Source organism: Sorex fumeus, unplaced genomic scaffold, assembly GCF_029834395.1.
Source record: "Sorex fumeus unplaced genomic scaffold, SorFum_2.1 ptg000122l, whole genome shotgun sequence".
Classification (NCBI taxonomy): domain Eukaryota; kingdom Metazoa; phylum Chordata; class Mammalia; order Eulipotyphla; family Soricidae; genus Sorex; species Sorex fumeus.
The window spans coordinates 2,048,740-2,067,627 of NW_026606179.1; the positions used below are offsets into that span (position 1 = coordinate 2,048,740).

At 55.5% G+C, this 18,888-nt stretch overlaps 1 protein-coding gene across 5 annotated transcripts in view; it reads right to left on the reverse strand.

The window, feature by feature from the left end:
- Window positions 1-18,548, reverse strand: part of PEMT (phosphatidylethanolamine N-methyltransferase) — a 69,234-nt gene extending 50,686 nt beyond the window's left edge. Inside the window, exons 1-2 of one of the 5 annotated variants that reach the window (XM_056136921.1) lie at window positions 18,529-18,548; window positions 3,113-3,220 (exon numbers count right to left, since the gene is read on the reverse strand). In XM_056136921.1, the coding sequence (XP_055992896.1) occupies window positions 3,113-3,205 (93 nt within the window). In that variant the 5' untranslated portion in view covers window positions 3,206-3,220; window positions 18,529-18,548. Of the gene's footprint in view, window positions 1-3,112; window positions 3,221-11,472; window positions 11,574-17,876; window positions 17,982-18,178; window positions 18,292-18,404; window positions 18,428-18,528 lie in introns of those variants that run through there. The other 4 variants (XM_056136920.1, XM_056136918.1, XM_056136917.1 and 1 more) reach the window with 4 other exon arrangements.
- Between the last annotated feature and the right edge of the window lie 340 nt (window positions 18,549-18,888).

Below are 18,888 nucleotides of genomic sequence, written 5' to 3' on the forward strand. Positions count from 1 at the left end.
GGCTCCTTCCTGGATGGGAAGGGGCATCCATCAGGGCAGTCTTGAGGGGGGGATCACGCTGCCCAGGGTGGGCTTTGGCACACACATGTACGCTCCAGAGAGCTCAGAGACGGAGACACGGATGGAGAACAAAGGGGAAAACCCAACTGGCCCCTCTGCATCGCCCCACCCTTCACAACACCATCTCCACATCTGCAAGTGTGATCTCCACAGACAGGATCCCTGGCACGCTGCGAGCTCCAGGAGCACCCTGGGTGTGAAGGGAGGAGGGGCTGGGCTAAGGGGTTCACGGGTAGCAGACAGCGGCAGAAAAATCAGAGTGAAAGCTGGGGGTTAGGGGGACGCCCCAGTGCTACCCTCTCCCCAGAGGCCCAAGGAGAGCAGGGCAGGAAACAGCCTCGCACCGCCTGGCAAGGAAAGGGGAGGAGGGGATCTGAGCCAGGAGGCCCTGGGGAGGGAAGTGGGGGCCGGGGGCTGGCGTGATGTGCCCACACGTCTGCAAGCTGTACGGGGGCCAAGCACCGCAGTCTCTGCCCGGGAGGCTGCCAAAAGCCATGGGAGGCAGCCAACAGGCCTGGGGGAGGCCCAACCCAGTTCTGGGTGACCTCCCCGCTGTCCCAGACTTCCGCAGCCGCGACCACTGTCCTCATTTCAATGAGCCCTCCCCCAGCTGTCCCCTCTCTGCAGATGGCCACATGCCCTGAAGGCCACTCCGGGCCAGCCTGCCTTTTCAACATTCCCCTCGGAAGGCTCGATTTTTGCCTTCAGATCCTCCCGACTTCGAAATGCGCCCAGAATCATCTGGCCTAGAACTTTGGTCAGTTCTGCACTTCTGCACATTTCCTTCCCCAGGATCGCCGGGGGCAGGTTTGTCCAAGGTCACCCAGGCCCTGCACTGCCCGGAAGGCCCCACCCCCACCTCACTGTAGGGCCGGAGTCTGTGCACTGACTGCCACTTCCTAGGACGTCAGCGCCTTGGGGACCAGCGCCAAACCCCCGGCGCCTGGCACACAGCTGGCCCTCATAAATAACTGGGGAAACGAGCAACCTCTTTGAGCCCCACTTACAGAGGGCTCATAGCAGTTTTGGCCGCAACTGGGAACAGAAATGCTGCAGGAAATGCGGTCAGCGTGGAGCAAGCGGAGAGAGCCAGGCCTGCCGGCGGATCACACAGACGGCACTGCTGCTCATTAAGCACCTGCCTGGAGGTGGGGGGGAGGGGTCGTCCGTGTGTCCCAGAGCCGGGCCGCACCCCAGCCTGCCCCTCTCCCCCCTCTCCCGGCTGCTCTCCAGCAAGACCACCAAACCACACTATGCTTGCATAACTTTTCCCATTCTGAAAAGTCTTCAAAGAGCTCGCCCCTCCCCGCTCCTGACCACAAACTGCTCCAGTGAATGAGTTTCTAGTATGAGGCAAATCAGAAATGTGTGGGGAAAAGAAGAAAGCCTTCTGACGGGCACAGACGCAAACATCTCCCTCGTCACCGTCACTAACCTCGAGGCTGTGCTGCTCACACATCAAAAGAGACACGAAACACCACTGTCAGATGTGGAGAAGACGGGGGGGGGGGGGGGGGGGGCCCTGGTGCGGGGGTGTGCTGGGATGGCCCGCGGCCAGCCAGCCCAGCTGGCCAGGAATGTGCCCCGGGTACACTGCGACTGGCCAGTCCACTCCTCCAGCCGGGAGAGCAGCGGTCCCAGGAGGTGGGGGCCAAGGCCAGGCCCGCCGACCCAGAGGCCAGGGCCCATGGGAGAAACCCACAGCTGGGCAGAATGCCGTCCACTCCCCACGGCCTGCTCCCTTTCTGACATGATGCCAGTTCCCCATGGCACAGGACAATGAGCACAGATTGGCTTATAGCCATGGAGGGGACCCAGAACCAGTCCCCAGGCCTGGGAGTATGGGGGTCACCAGCCGCTGCACCCCACTCCTAACATCTGTGACTGCACCCTCCCTGGATCCTGTCCCTCCTGCCCCTGAGCCCTCTTGAGGACCCTTGTGGCTGCGCGTAGGCCCACCAGCAGCCTGCTTTATTAGCTGCACCCAAAACCCACCCACCTTGGTGACTTTCTGCTATCAAAGGAACATCCACAGGACACGGTCATCTTTGGGGCCTATTCCCAACTGCTCAGCGCCCTGACACCCCACACCTCCATGTAAAGGGGTGCTGAGGATGCACAGGCACCCATAAGCGCCTGGGGGGTGAGAGGGCAGAGGGGAGCGAGGGGAGCAGTGGCAGAGCTCGGGCACCTGGCACCCCAGGCCACGCAACTCCAGCTGGCAAGCTGGCAAGACTCAGCTGAACAGTTGGGACAGGGGGCCCAGGAGCCCTGAAGACTGACCCTGGGCCAAACAAGCACCCACTGGACCTAGTGTCGGTCACACTCTGAGCGTCCGTTCCTCAGCCCCTCTCCAGCCCTCAGGACACAGTGGGTGGCCCCGGCCCTGCCTTTCTCCCACCCACCACCAGAGGAAGGAAAGCAGTAAGCCCCGTGAGAGCACAGTCTGTACCGAGATGGGAGTCCAGAACAGGGTGTCGCTACCACGGGGCGGCCGACCTCCCAGATGGCTCCAGCCTGAGCCGATGTTCCCGGCTCCGCATCAGCACACCCGAGCACAGGCTGACCCAGGAACCATCAGCTCGGGTCCCCAGGCAGAACCCCAGGTGGAACCTCAGATACCTCACGCTGACCCTCCCGATCCAGAGGTCCCAAGAGTGTCCCCCAGCAAGCTTGGCAGGGAAAGGGCATCCCAGGGACAGACAGCAGAGGCAGGAGGGCAGCGTTTCCCGCCCCCCCCCACTCCCCGGCCCCAGATCCCCAGCCCTCAGGCCCCCACGCCCTAGCTGGTCAGTCTCCTCACGCTGCAGCACAGACCCCACTCACTTGGCAAGGATGCTTCCACTTGGGTACCAGCCTCAAGTTTAAGCACATCTGGGGGGTGGGAATTCACAAGGAATGGGCTTTGGTGGTGGAGCACGGCAGAGCTGTGGGAAGCCCCCCCCCCCCAACAAAGCAAATCAGCTTCCTCAAGTAAAAAGGAGTAGCAGCAGGCAGGCAGCCCTGACTGCACACCGGCTGGCACAGCCCCCAGAGGGTGCCGGGCACTCACCACATTCCAGTAGAGAGGATTGAAAGCGATGGCAAGGACGGCAGCCACAAAGCTGGGGTCAGAGGGGTCTACGTAGGTCAGCAGCTGGCTCATAACGCAGAGGTCTGCCTACAGGGACAGAACCAGGCATCGTCAGGAGACCCATACAGTTCCACCAGGCCTGAAGCAACAGGCCCCCAGAACTCAGACACAAAGTTACCCTCTGGGTACACGGCTTGGGCTCCGCAGCGTCCAACAAAGATTACTGCCGGGCAGTCTCTGAGCCCAAGATAAAAGCCAAACCTACTCAGCTGTGGCGGCCCCTGTGGGGAGGTGGCCAGGCCCATGGCAGATGCCCATGGCAGAAGCAGGGTGCAGGGAGGTAGCATAGACTGAGGGGTCGGCACCCTGGGCAGAGAGGAACCCCACCCAAAATCCCACGAAGGGCCCCTTATGAAGTCGGAGGTCAGTGAGCCATGCAGGAGACCGTCCATGTGATGGGGCCATCGTGGCGGCGCCCACAGCCCGAGGTCCCACTCCCAGGCACGTGCCCAGGGCACACACAGGTGTGGAGCACGCATGGCTTACAGTGACCAGCAGAAGAAACGCAGGTGTCCATCCACAGCAATACGGTGTTACAGGCAGGGGGGTATGGGGTGCCAGCAATGTACTTTTTTTTTTTTTTTGCTTTTCGGGTCACACCCGGCGAAGCTCAGGGTTAACTCCTGGCTCTGCACTCAGGAAGTAACTCCTGGCAGTGCTCAGGGGACCATATGGGATGCTGAAAATCGAACCCAGGTCGGCCGCATGCAAGGCAAACGCCCTCCCCGCTGTGCTATCGCTCCAGCCCCCCAGCAATGTACTTTTTGGGAAATAATAAAACTTAAGAAGAGGGGCTGGAGCGATAGTACAGCGGGGAGGGCGTTTGCCTTGCACGCAGCTGACCCAGGTTTGATTCCCAGCATCCCATATGGTCCCCTGAGCATCGCCAGGAGTGATTCCTGAGTGCAGAGCCAGGAGTAACCCCTGTGCATCGCCGGTGTGACCCAAAAAGAAAAAAAAAAAAACTTAAGAAGAGATCACCTAGCCTCAAGTAGCCCAAAGGCATGAAGTCCATATACCTTTGTAAAATCCCGACTCATTGGAGGAAAAACTGAGGGGGTAGCCAAAATCAGTAATCCAAGGCCTGCCCAGAGAAGGTGAACCCCTCAGAAAAGAAGAAGCTACAGGGGGCTGGAGCGATAGCACAGCGGGTAGGGCATTTGCCTTGCACGCAGCCAACCCAGGTTTGATTCCCAGCATCCCATATGGTCCCCTGAGCACCGCCAGGAGTAACTCCTGAATGCAAAGCCAGGGGTAACCCCTGTGCATCGCCCAGTGTGATCCAAAAAGAAAAAAAAAAAGAAAGGAAAAGAAGCAGCTACAGAAGAACCGTAAGATTAAGACACCACAACAACACAAGGATGAGATTACCAGAAGACCATTAACAGTGCAGACTTTTCCGTGACAATCCCCAGGTTAATTTAACATATGCACAACTTGAAAAAAAAAAACATTTATAAAGGGGGCCGAAGCGACAGTACAGTGGATCAGGTGCTTGCCTATATTGTACATGGCCGACACGGCATCCCATATGGTCCCCCATGCACTGCCAGAGAGCAGAGTCAGGAGTAAACCCGGAGCACCGCAGGGTGTGGCCCAAAAATGAAGAAAAAAAGAATTGTATAAAAGTACCTCCCCAAAGAGATTTGGGACTTGCTGTTCAAGCCTGTGTTCTCCCGGAATGCAGGTCTCACTTGCTTGTCTCTGCCTCTTGGCTTGCTTTTTCCGCTCTGGAGAAGCGTGTTCTCCTTCCTCCTTTCTCTCCTTTCACATCTAAGTAAGTTTCGTTCAATAAAAACTATCTTGCTTATACAGAAGAGCATTCTGCCTGTGGGCCAGGCTTGTGTGGTGGTGGGAAACTTCGAAATAATGGTGGTGGGAAGGTGTAATAGTGGTGGGATTGGTGTTGAAATATTGAATGTAATCAATTATTATGAACAACTTTATGAAAATAAATTTTTTAAATAAATTAAAAAACTATCTTTGGGGCTGGAGCAATAGCACAGCGGGTAGGGCGTTTGCCTTGCACGCGGCCGACCCGGGTTTGATTCCCAGCATCCCATATGGTCCCCCTGAGCACCGCAAGGGATGAGTTCTGAGTGCAGGAACAGGAGTAACCCCTGTGCATCACCGAGTGTGACCCAAAAAGCAAAAAAAAAAAAAAAATCAACTATCTTGCTTCACTACTTTGCCTCTTCCTGGAGTTCTTTTCTGCAAGGGAGGGTGACAGGTCCAGATGCCTGTGCTGAGGTTAGGACTAGCTGACTTTCCTGTAGAGTACCTATTCGCAAGCCCAAGCTCATGGCTCCTGAGAAATCAGGCTGCAGGGACCGTCTCAGCATCTGCAGAGCAAGGCCTCCAGGCGCAGACAAGTGACTGTGCCATGGAGACTCCGCCAGTTCTGACCCGGGCAGGCTGCCTGTGGGGGCAGGGAGGAGGGAGCAGAGATGGGGAGCACTCCTTCCTCTAAGAAACCCCCACTCCCCACTTTAGCAAGCCACTGGCAAGAATGGAAAAACATTGATCCACTCCCAGGGGAGCTCAACTAGACATCAAATACACTAGGATCTGTTTGTGTCAACACTTAGTACCTGAGACACACGCCCACTGGGGGCTTGGGTGAAGGTTCAGAGGATTAGTATATAAGCTTCGTCTGCAGGATGCCTACACCTGTCCCCAGCACCACATGGTCCCCTGAGCACAGAGCAAGGAGTAGTCCCAAAGCACCACCAAATGTGGCTCAAAAACAAACAGAAAGCATGTCAAATGGCATGTAAGCTGTAAAATTCAAGTCTGTGTCCAGTGTGTAGACAGACATACAGATATACTTGCAGAAAATGACACATCAAACAGCACTAAATGTTCTATTTGTTTGTTTTGGTTTGGGGTTTTTGCAGGGCTGGGGGTGGCACCCAGGGCCTCACACATGCAAGGGGGATCACCAGGCTACGGCCCAACACCCCCCCCCCCCCGACCTGTTCCATCTAGCAAGCGCACCTTCTTGGCACCATGCAAACAGGGCGACGGCTTGGCAGGGTGGTCTGCACTGTGCTCAGCAGCACCCAGCCCTGCCTCGCTCTATACCAGCTGCTCTCTCCATTTGCAACAGCCAGGAGTATGCACTGAGCCCGGAGCACAGTGTGCCCCCCCACAAAAAAAAAAATGTCTCCCAAGGGTGCCAAATGTCCCGGGGGGGCAGCAGTGCTAAGGCTGGCCTCCCTGCCTCCCAGAAGAGGAAAAGTTAGTTGGACACATCAGGATGTAGCTGACGGACTGTTTCGTAGGTAAGCAACAGCGGGTCAGCGGGGGAAAGGCACTTGGAAGCCAACCCAGCTTGCTCACAGCCAACCCCACAGGATTCCCGGTGCCCAGCCAGAAGTGGTCCCTGAACACAGTGCCTAAAGCAAGCCACAGCTGGGTGTGGCCCCACAACAAAAACAGAAGGAAAAGAATGGCAAATCTTGCTGCTGGACTTTAGAGGCCTAAAGGGCTGAAACAGAGGGTCTCTGCAAGGATTCAAGGAAGGATCTAGACTGTCAAAAGCCTCCCTCTCAGGGGTCCTGGGGAGACAGTATTCCTGACTTGTGCTCCCTCTCATGTCGCCCAGCCTTGCGTGGAAAACGAGCACTGCCAGCCTCACAATACTGCCGCTCGGAGGGACTCGGCCTGCCATCCAGCGGCTCTGCCCAGTGGGACCTGGGCAAGATTCCAGGATCAGGAGCCTGGCCCATGTGTCCCGTTCCCTCCCCTTCCCTCCCCCTCCCAGAACCGCCCCCCCCCCCCAGGGCAGGCCCCAGGCTCCTGAACCTGAGGCTGAACCAGCAGGCAGCAACTCTTCTGACTGACCAGAAGCAGCACTGTTGGCTCCTTTGGTCACCTGGCTTGGTGTCTGGGGGTCGCCCCAGCAGCGCTGGGAGGACCATGTGCTCCAGAAACCACAGGAACAAGTGTTCCACCTCTGAGCCACATCCCATCCCCAGAAACATGCAGGTTCCTCTGACTACAAGGTGCTGTCACCAGAAGTCTGACAGAGGTGGGTCTCAGGGAGGGATGATCTGGGGTCCTGCACCTAAGTAACCTTCCTGCCTCATGGGCAACACAAGGCCCTCGCAGAAAACTTCCCGCTTCTGTCTCTGTCCTTGTCTCTTAATCCCTGTCACCCACAGCCAAAGCTTGTCCCTCATCAGTTTAGTGGCCCTATAGTTCCAAAGGCAGTATTTCCTCTCAGAGAGCCTGGCAAGCTACCGAGAGTATCACGCCCACATGACAGAGCCTGGCAAGCTACCCATGGCATATTCGATTGCCAAAAACAGTAACAATAACGGGCCTCATTCCCCTGACCCTGAAAGAGACTCCAATACAGCAGTGTTGGGAAGGAGAAGTAAGGAGGGAGAGGCTGCTAAAAATCTCAGGACTGGGACAGAGAGATGTTACTGGCGCCTGCTCAAGCAAATCAATGAACAATGGGATGACAGTGACAGTGATAGTTCCAAAACTCCCTCAAGATGTCCCACAGCCTTCGGGATAGATCACTCAGACCCCTGCCAGCTCCTGCTACTTCTGGGCCTCCCACACACACACACAGCCACCCGCACACCCACACCACTCCCCCACACAGTGCCAGGCAGATGAACTCTGCCCCCTTGGCAAGACTGTGAGACCTTCCCTCCCCAACAGGCCACTCTGACATCCCTGCACCCCCCCCCCAAATATTATGCCTTCCTTCCACAGGCCTCCTTCGGAAGTTGGGGATGCTGGGGCCACACCCAGCAGTGCCCAGGGGACATGTGGTGCTGGGGACCTGAGCCAGGGTCAGACCGCGGCAGCCACATGCAGGCACGTGCCTCCCCTGCTGCACCATCTCTCCAGCCCCAGGATGCCTCTGACATGTTGGGTTGCCCTCGGTGGTGGCCCCACCAGACTCCTATTCAGCCCCAGGCCCAGGTGGAGAAAGAAGCCTCTCCTCGGTGGCACCTCCTTCCTACCCACCCACGCGTGGTCACCCCTTCAGGTCAATCCGTTGTCTTTCCTGTCTGATGGTCGAGTCCCTCCAGTCCAGGCCCTTCCCTCCTCTGTATGTGCTGGGTAAACAGCGGTGCTGTGTCACGCAGGGGCTGAGGCCCCACAGCTCAGCTGCCCGTGCTCAGGAACTCGGTCCCACTTCCCAGCTGGAGGCAGCAAACTGCCCCATGGCCAGAGCAGGGGTCCTAGAGGTGGGCAGTCAGCAGCGACAGCCTCAAGATGAAAAATTAAATGCTAAGAGCATCGGCAGGAAGCAGATGGCCACAGCGGGAACCCGGGTAGAAGCAGATAGAGGCCCGGTGCCCCTGGGGTATATGCAGCTGGGTAGAAGGGGTGCATAGGGAAGGGCACAGGTCACCCACCAGGTTCCACTCTCCCCATTCACTAACACAACCAAATATCCCCTTCTGTGCCCATGCCCCGCCCCTTCTCACTGCCCTCTTAGCCACCCACAGAAGGTCTGGCCAGCCCTGACCTCCTCTGACTCATCAGTGAGGAGACTGGATCACCCAGGACACGCAAGGCCCTTTCTACGTTTGCTAATCTCACAGGTTGGCAGCCCCTGAGCAGGTTGATCTGACTCTGCAGCCAAAGGTTTTAATCGGTCTGCAGACCCCCTTCTGTAGAACCAGGAGCATCGAGTCTGTTCCCGGTCTGTCCTTCAGGGCAGTGAGACCAGATGGCACACGGAGGACCACAGAGAAGGGAAGCCACCAGTCAGGGTGTGCAGGTGACTGGGGTTCACGTCCTCTGAGTAAGGGAAAGGCCCTCGCTGACATCCCCCACCCCACCCCCAGCACTGGGAACTTGTCGCATCATCCTTGTATGAATGAGCAAGGGGACATAGCCTGGGGGTCCCAAACTCCCCCTCCCCGCCACTGCACTCCCACAGCAGGCAGGGCACCCTCTGAGGAAGCGCTTCCCAAACTGGGAGACAGACCCTCACCCCGATGCTGCAAGCACAACTGAGGCACTTTCTGTTTGTTCCCTTAAAGAAGGTAGATTTCCGGGGCTGGAGCCATAGCACAGCGCGTAGGGCATTTGCCTTGCACACGGCCGACCTGGGTTCAATTCCCAGCATCCCATATGGTCCCCTGAGCACCGCCAGGAGTAATTCCTGAGTGCATGAGCCAGGAGTAACCCCTGTGCATTGCCGGGTGTGACCCACAAAGCAAAACAAGAAGGTAGATTTCCAAGAGGTGTCAAGCAGTGGGGCCTGAGCAATAGCACAGCAGGGAGGGCAGGGTGTTTGCCTTGTACACCACCAACCCGGGTTCAATCCCCGGCCTCCCATACGGTCCCCCAAGCACTGCCAATAGCAACCCATGAGCATCACTGGGTGTGACTCAAAAAGCAAACTAAATAAATATATGTTTTTTAAAAAAAATTTTTTTAAAAGGTGCTAGGTGGTACTTTTTGTTGTAGCTTCTGCTCGGAGGCCTTCTACAGGCCTGAGATGGAGCCCGGCTGCCAGCGTGCAAACCCTGTGCTTGGCCATGCTGGCCTCTGAGGTCCCAGAGTGATTCTGAAAAGGTCAAATAAGTTTGGGGACCTCTGCTCTAAGGACTCTCAAACTTGCCATCTTTCAGAGTAAACTAATGGTGGCGGGGGTGTACGCCTTGTGGAGAGGGGACTGAATCTAGGTGGCACTCAGCCCTGTGCCCCACCGCAGGCTACCTGGGCCTAGCCAGCGAGGTCCAGTACATGGTCCCGGCCAGGCCTGCCCCCAACAGCTCAACATTCGGGTCACCAAGTCCAGAAGAATGAACCTCCAACAGAACACAGGAAGGGCCAATGGGAGCAGTCGCCCGAGCAGGCAGGGAGGTGCTGACCGGGAGTGGCTCCAGGACCTCTGGGTGAGGGATTATTCCCCCCTCAGCTGGGGTGCCGCTAGCTGGGAGCACTGGCCACTTGCCTTTTCCAACTGCGCATCCAAGTCCACGCACCTTCGTGGTGTGTAAACTGTGCCTCTGGGAAAGGACGCTGGCGAGGTATCCTGTGAAAAGCATCCCTACTTCTCCACTAGCCCCTGCAGGAAGCCATCCACAGGAGGGCTGGGACAAGGACGGGGAGCCACTCATGAGAACCCTTTCCCAGAACCCCCCAGGAGTGTGGCGGGGCTGAGTGGGCAGGAGGGCGGAAACTCCACAGCAGCAACAGAGATTCTAGAAAATAAGAAATGACACCCCTCCACCCTGTGGGGTGCCCTGCTCCACCAGGCTGAGAGAGAGATGCCCACCCACTGGCTGACAGTTTCTGAAGAGCCACAGAACCTCAGCAATGGGGGCCCCCACATCCCACTGAGCAGGAAGAGCAGCCACGCCCCAGGAGACCAGACAATGAGGAAGGCGCATGCTTCTCTCCCACCTGCAGGAGGCTAAAATGCAGAAAGGGGAAACTGAGGCATGGAAAGATTATTAACCAACACTGGGGGCCATCAAACATCCTCCTGGGTCTCAAAGTTAAGAGTTCAGCTGGTCAAACTAGAACCTCAGGGGCCGCTGATGCTTTGCATATTGGGAGGTGCTGTGTCCACACCACAAAAAAATAAAAACCAAGGCCAGAGAGGCAGGTCAGGAATGAAGGTACTTGCCATGAACACGGCTGACCTGGGTTCAATCCCAGGCACCACATACAGTCCCCCCAAGCACGGGCAGGAATGATCCCCGAGTAGGCCCTGAGCACTGCCAGGTGTAGCCCCAAACTATAAAATAAGCAATGAATTAATAAATACACACTGGAACGTCAGAGGTTCCAGGTCATGATATACTTAGGTCAATCTGTCCAGGTGGGCAGAAGTATCCAGTCACCTGGGTCACCTTGAGAGTGAGTTACAGGGATTTGCATTCCCTGGAGAAGGGCAGGAAGAGTGAGTAATGGCTCCAGGGCATTCCAAACAGCCCCTCCCTCACACAGCTCCAGGGGAAAGGCCCTGATAGTGATCAAGAGGGGAAGTCCTAGGTCCCACCTGTGCCCCACCCTTCCCGGGCTCCCACCTTCTTGAACAAGCATAAGTCCTGGCTTCCTGCCGCCTGATGAATCTTCTTTGGGTTCTTGTTCTGGGGTTTGGGGCGTGGGGGCTACACGTGGCTCTCTGCTCAGAATATAGGGAGTCTCTATGGCATCAGGAACCATGTCAGGGTCAGCCACACGTAAGAGCCTTAACCCTTGCCATGTCTCCCCAGAACCCCTCTGGGACAAGGTCCCCCACGCACAGCGTTGTCTCCGTGACCCACCCCACAACCGCAGCCACCTACCCCTGGCAGAAGGGACTCCACAGGGACGCAGAGAGGCGAGCAGACTGGGGTGGAGACACAGCACACAGGGAATTCTCCACTCTCGCTAGGGAAGGAATATGTGGCCCCTCCGGGCAATGATCTGGGGCAGGTCAATAGCCTCGGGGTCCTATTGTGACATCCAAACAAACAGGAGGGCCCAGAGAGGCAAAGTCAGATCATCCTAAAGGGATTCAGACAGCAAGGGGCAAAGGGCAGGGCTCCCCCAGCCGACCCCCAGCACCACCACTCACCTTTGGAATCACAGTCCTAGCCCTGTCCTGGGTGCCCCTGTACTCCCTTGTTGACTCAGGGACCTTCACAGCACCTCCCCTAGAGCCCTGGGCCCCGAAATGCTCAATCTCTGATGCTGCAGTTTCCCTTGGAGGGTACCCTACTAGAAGGGGGAGATGTTTCGCTTCTCTGCATGGGGGGCACCCAGCTCAGAAGGTCTGTGAGCTTCAGGAGAGGGACTGTAGGAGGGGTCCTAGGGCCAGCAGCCCAGAGTTCCTGGAGAGGAGATTGATGGAGGCAGGGTGGCAGTCTACAGGGTCACTGTCCCTCAGCTACCACTTCCTGCTCTCACTTTCTGGGGGGTGCCCCAAGGAAAAGCCAGACAGAATGCTGCTTTGAGGACTGCTAGGACTAGAGCACAAGCAACTCCTGGAAACCATCTTTTCACTTTATCTTTTATTTTACTTATTTTGTTGTTATTGTTGGGAAGGGGGTTGGTTTGGGGGCGATACCTGGTTGTGCTCAGGGCTTACTCCTGGGATGTCAGCCATGTACAAGGCAAGTGTCCCCACCACTGTGCTATTGCTTCAGTTTCTTATTCCAGGTTGGGGGGGGGGGGGGAGGCACTGGAGTCTCAGGCATGCAGCACTCGATAGATGGGCCACACATTCCAGCCATGCAGACCACTGAGACCCAAGGCCACGGAGATCACAGGCAGAAAATTCCGGGCACAACATTCAAGCACCAAAATTCTACAACAAAAAGGGCCCGCACAGAAAGATAGTACGGTGCGTGGGTTGTCCCTTGCATGGGGACAACCCAGGCTCGATTCGTAGCACTCCATATGGACATGCTCCATCTCACACCAAGCACTGCCAGACATGATCCTTGAGCTCAGAGTTAGGAGTACGGCCTAAGCACAAAAAAAAAAAAAAAAAAAAAAAAGATGGGGGAGTGAGGCTCCAAGTCCCCTATTTCAGACCTCCTTTCAGAAACAGGCAAGATGCTCATAAACCCACTTTTATCCAATAAGTGTACTCAAGACCATGCGCAAAGGCTGATGTTCTGGGATCCTCACTCAAGGTCCATGTGAGACCCCCTCCTGGGAGAGACCCTCCCCATGCCCACAGTGGGACCCTCCCTCTCTCATCTCTGCATCCCTATAAGCCTCAGGCTCCTTTACTCTGCCCTCAGGAGTCCCATGTGCTTTTCTCTTACAGAATAGACCATGTTCTCTCAAACATACATTCCTTTCTCCTATTACATCTAAGTGATTTCTTTCAATAAAAGCTATCTTGTAGGGCTGGAGAGATAGCACGGTGAGGAGGGCGCTTGTCTTCCACATGGCCAATCTGGTTCGACAGCATCCCATATGGTCCCCTGAGCACCACTAAGAGGAATTCCTCAGTGCAGAGCCAAGAGTTAAGCCCTGAGCACTGCCAGGTGTGGCAAAAAAAAAAAAAATGTACAATAATAAGTGCACACTACATATATTACATATAAGTCCATCAATCACACAGCGTTGAGGACAACAGCGATCGGCCAGTTGACCCTCACCGTTTTGCTGGGAAGCAGCTGCCCAGAGCTGGCAAGACGCATTAATAAGGCAGGGCAGAGTTGTCCTGCAACAGGCCCACCCAGACTGGCAGGGCTTGGCCAAGTCATCCGCTTTGCTGGCAAATGCCACCTGCTTCCCGGAGGCCAGATACAAGAGGAAGGCAAGATAATGCAAGGGGAAAGCATTCAGACCAGTGCCGGGCACATAGTGAAGTGTGACAGATGTGACTGAGGCCACGTCATCAACTCTGGGAGCCATTTTACACATGAAAACTACTGAGGCTGATATACACATAACGCAAAACACCATCAGCACCAAAGGTGAAACAGACATGGTCACAATTAGAGTTGGACACCTCGACAAGCCTCTGGTAACTGACAGGGCAGGTGGGCATAAAATCAGTCACAGGATAACTCCAACCCCACACCCACCACTTGCCTAAATCCCAGCACTTCTTCTCTACTGCACATGTTACTAGCGTAAACAAAGGTTAAATTTAAGATAAACAACTAAGAAACAGTACAGTGGTAAGCTACTTGCTTTGCTCACAGCCAACCTTGCTTCAGTGCCCAGACCAAAATGGAAGCACTACCTGAGCTCCACTGGCTATCATGATGCTTCAATCCCAGCACCACATGTAGCCCCAAGCACTTTCAAGTGTGGCCCCTGAGTTGGCCCCTGAGTCGGAGTCAGCTCCTCCCCAGGAAACAAGAAAGCATACAAACAATGTTCTCCAACAGTAACAAAACTAAACTAGAAATCAATAGAAAATATTAAAGAAGACCCTTACAAAAAATCCAAGGGTCAAATCCCAGCAATGCTCATGGACCAGGTGGAGCCAGGGTTTAAACCAGCATCATGGGATGCCTTACCTCTCTACACTATCTCCCCAGCCCCTTCACTGGATGAATTCTACTTGCTTCTAAATTCACATTAGGAGACACGGTCACGGTCCTCCCATTATTCATCGATTTGCTTGAGCGGGCCCAGTAACATCTCCATCGTGAGACTTGTCACTGTATTTGGCATATCGAATACGCCACGAGTAGCTTGCCAGGCTCTGCCGGGCGGGTGAGATACTCTCGTAGCTTGCCGGGCTCTCCGAGAGGGGCGGAGGAATCGAACTCGGGTCGGCCATATTGGCTGCTTGCAAGGCAAACGCCTTACCCGCTGTGCTATCGCTTCGGCAGCACATATACTAAATACTAAATACAGAGATTAGGAGACAGTATTAAGGAAACTGATGTAGCTCCATGATGTAGTACCTGTGGGTCCAGTCCAAGGGATCACACACACACACACACACACACACACACACACACAAAGACCAGCATAATCTTAATAGTAAAACCAAAGACACCACAATCTAAACCAATATTCAGGAACACAGCAAACAAAATAAGAAAAGACATGAGGTTGGAGCTATCGCACAGTGGGCTGGGCACTTGCCTTCGGCAGTCAAGCCTGGCACCACATACAGTCACCTGAGCCTCACAAGGGGTGATGGAGTGCAGAACCAGGAGTAAATCCTGACTGGGAGTGGCCCACGAACCAAAACCAAACAATAATAATAATAAGCAAAGACTGCATCCATGAAGAGTGAATGATGAGTCCAGTAGGGTTACCATGACCCCCAACGTTCCCAATTCTCTCCAACCACATAGCTCCATCAAGCTCTGGATCCAATAAAGCAGAGAAGTGAGATCCCTTGTTTGTCCCACACACCCCCGTGGCTGATGCTCTGTAGAAAGCAGACCTTGCTTCAGATGCCAGAGAATAGAACCCCCACCCTCTGGGGGGGCCCACAGTGCCCCTGAAATCTGCTCCTGGCTGGAGGCTTCTGCACCTTGAGTGGTGACACGCCACACAGAATCTCCTAAGGAGCAGTGCTCTCTCCCAAGTCAGGCCACACACAGAAAGCAGGGACTACAGCTAAGCTTTAGCCCATTGAGCTTAAGATTCTAAAGATTACCACTCCCACAACACTGAGGGACTAACTCAGGCAATGGAGAGACACTATCTTGACCTGAACGCAGTTTTCATTTGATCCAAAGCAGGAGTTGTACCCTGCGGATCTCTGGTGTATGACGCTCCCATTAAAAGTGCCATAATAGGGGCTGAAGCGATAGCACCGCAGATAGGGCATTTGCTTTGCACGCCAACCTGGGTTCAATTCCCAGGATCGCATATGATCCCCTGAACACCACCAGGGGTGATTCCTGAGTGCAGAGTCAGGAGTAACCCCTGTGGATTGCCAGGTGTGACCCAAAAAGAAAAAAAAAAGTGCCATGCTAGAATCAGGATTGGGAGGGGGCACTGAGTGATAATAAAGCGGGTAGGGCACTTGCCTTGCTCTCAGCCCACTCAGGTTCAATCCTTGGGACCACATGTAGTTACTCAACCCCCACCGGAGTGCAAAGCCAGGAGTAACCCTGGCTCTGCCAGCTGTGGCCCAAAAACCAAAATAATAAAAATTTAAAAACTAGAAAGTTGGGCCATTGGGCCAAGTGATAATATTTGCCTTGGCAAGTCAACGGCACTTACCTTGCTGACATCTAGCCTGGATCCAATCCCTGACACCCCATTTGGTCCCCTGAGACCTGCTAGGAGTAATCCCTGAGCACTGCCAGGTAGGACTAAATAAATAAATAAATAAATAAAAGTTTAACCCCTCTTCTCTCCTACTTCCCATTCAACTTCTATAGTCCTTCTGTATTCCCAGGAGGAATACTCCCTCCTCAAGCCCTAGGCTGTTCTTCCCAGGCCCTGGAGTACCAGGGTTTATCATTCAGCCTCAACTTCTCTCAGAAAACTAGTTATTTACTATGGGTGATCTGAGTATCAACCCCTCCACCCCACCCAACTCTCTAGATCAATTAAGCTCTTTCAGTGAATGTCATTTCCAGGCTTATCCTCATCCTCTGTTAAGAGCACACCCTTAACTGTCCCCCCAAAAACAGGTGATCAACTGAGATAGCTGATGAAGCACTGGGCAAGACTGAAGAGCGCTCGGCCAGAAACAGATCTCAGGTCCTCCATGAACGGCTAACTGCAGGGCTGGAGCAACAGACACTTGCCTTGCACATGACTGACTGAGGAGGTTTGATTCCCAGCACCCCGCATGGTCCCCTGAGCCCTGCCAGGAGTGAGCCCTGAGCACAGAGGTAGGAGTAATTCCTGAGCATAGCTGGGAATGGCACACACACAAAAAAAAAACGGACAGCTAACTGCAAGGTGGAGAGATAATACAGCAAGTAGTGCTTCCTCTACTTTGCATATGGAAACCCAGGTTCAATCCCTAACCCCACCTATGGTCCCCTGAGTGAGTACCTCCAGGAATGACCCCTGAACACAGCTTGCTGTAGCTCAGAAAAACAAAACAAAAAAAAGTAGCTGACTGGTGTGAGTGGGGGTCACGTGCAGGTATGGCTCAAGTACAAGTAGGTACTGTAGCACTGTCCTCCTGTTCATCGATTTGCTCGAGCAGGCACCAGTAACGTCTCACAACAAATTGTGAGACTTGTTGTTACTGTTTTTGGCATATCAAATACGTCAAGGGTAGCTTGCCAGGCTCTGCCATGCAGGCGAGATACTCTCAGTAGCTTGCTGGACTCTCCAAGAAGGGTGGAGGAATAGAACCCGGGTCAGCCGCATGCAAGGCAAATGCCCTCCCCGCTGTGCAGCCCCGACTTGGCATGGCTCCTAGAACACTACTGTGACCCCTATTTAAAAGCAAAAATAAGGGAATGAGCCATAGTATAATAGGAAGGGAATCTGCCTTGCACACCGCTGACCTGGATTCGATCCCAGGCATCCCATATGGTCCCAGTAGCATGTGCCACCAGGACCGACTCCAAGCCCAGAGCCAGGAGCAAGCCCTGAGCACCGCCAGATGCAGCACCGAAACTTAATAAATGAATAAAAACAAAAACCGCTTAACTAGGGGACTGGGGGTGTAGCTCAGTAGAAAATCTTACACGTTGCATGAGATCAAAAAACCAGACAAGCCTAAGGGAAGGCTTCAGAAGGAAGGCATGGGGTGGGAGCGATAGTACAGCGGTAAGGGCACTGGCCTTGCACGCGGCCCACTCGTGTTCGATCCCCGGCATCCCCAAGGACCGCCAGGAGTGATTCCTGAGTGCAGAGCCAGGAGTAACCCCAGCATCGCCGGGTGTGACCGAGAAACTAAATTTAAAATAAGAAAGCAAGCAGAATGCAGAAGCGACTAAAAGCTACCGGGATAGGGAGCCGGGAGAAGTCGACCAAAAAAGCCCATCCTCTGCGGAGGGGCAGCCCCTCGACCCGCAGACTCCGCCACCAGCACTTGGCTCTGGGTTCAACCCTTGTCTTGCCTGGGTGGGAGGCGGGAGAGGCCCCGGACACCCCGACAAGCAAGCACGCACGTGCGCCCACACCCCCGGAGACGCATGGTCAGCCTACCCAGGCCGGGATCCCCGGGCCCCGCCCCTGCCCCGTTGCCTGGTAACGCGCGGCCCCGCCCGGCCCAAGTCGGAAGCGGCGACTTGGCGGCGGCGGCGGCGGCGGCGGCGCGCTCGGCTCGGCTCGGCTCGGCCCGGCCCGGCGCGGTGCGTACCTGCCCGAAGTCGATATTGCCGAGGCCCGCGCAGCAGTCGAGCCCCGCCAGCTGGCCTCGCATGCCCCCCCTCCCCCGCCCCGGCCCGGGGCCTCGACCCGGGGCCGCCTCTGGACGGAGCGCGCAGGCCCTCGGGCCGCCCGTGGCGCGGCGCTTTCCGGGCCAGCGTGCCCGGCCCTCTGGGAAGTGTAGTTCCCGCGCCCGCCCCGCCTCCGCCCGCGCCGCGTCTGCGGGTCCCGGCCCGGCGGGCACTGCCACCCGTGTCGCCCCGCTCCCCGCCCGCCCGCGCGCCCTCCGCTGACCTGGCTCTGGACGCGCTGGCGGGGGCAGGCTAGAGGCCCGGCGCTGCGGGTCGTTAGCTATAAGTAGTCCTGCGTGCAGCCCCCAGCGGGGTTAGACTTTGGCCCGGGCTGGGTACACCCCTCCCCGCCCACTTCGGAGATTTGCTTTGACCCGGAGGCGGTGCGCGCCTGTTCTCTCCCGCGGGTGCTACCCTGCAGCCCGCCCCACCGCCTCCGGGAGCTTCACCTCGGCTCCAGCCCCGACACCGCCTCCGATCATTTGTTCATTCATTCCGTTATTGACCAGAAGCCCTACTTCCCTCACTGTCTCCCAGCGGGCACGTGACAAAGCGAAGGATTATGATACGTACCGTGAGGAAGAGTATTGGGAGGAAAGATCTGGAAACAACCCCAACAAATGAAGAGAGATCGAAATATATATATATATATATATATATATATATATATATGAAATACCATCGAGCTAGGAGAAAAGATGCAATTTTGCAGTTTGCTGCAAGGTGGATGGAATTGCAGGGGTCATGCAATTCTGATGTGTCAGTAAAAGATAAATATCCAACAATGATCACCCTTGGGGGGAAGGGGGAATATGGGAACAGCACAAGGGATTAGGCAATCCCTAGAGCAAACTAACCCAGAGACATAATCGATAGAACTGGGGGAGAACGGGGAGGCTGGGAGGTAGCAGGGCCCTGAGACTTTGGGGAAAC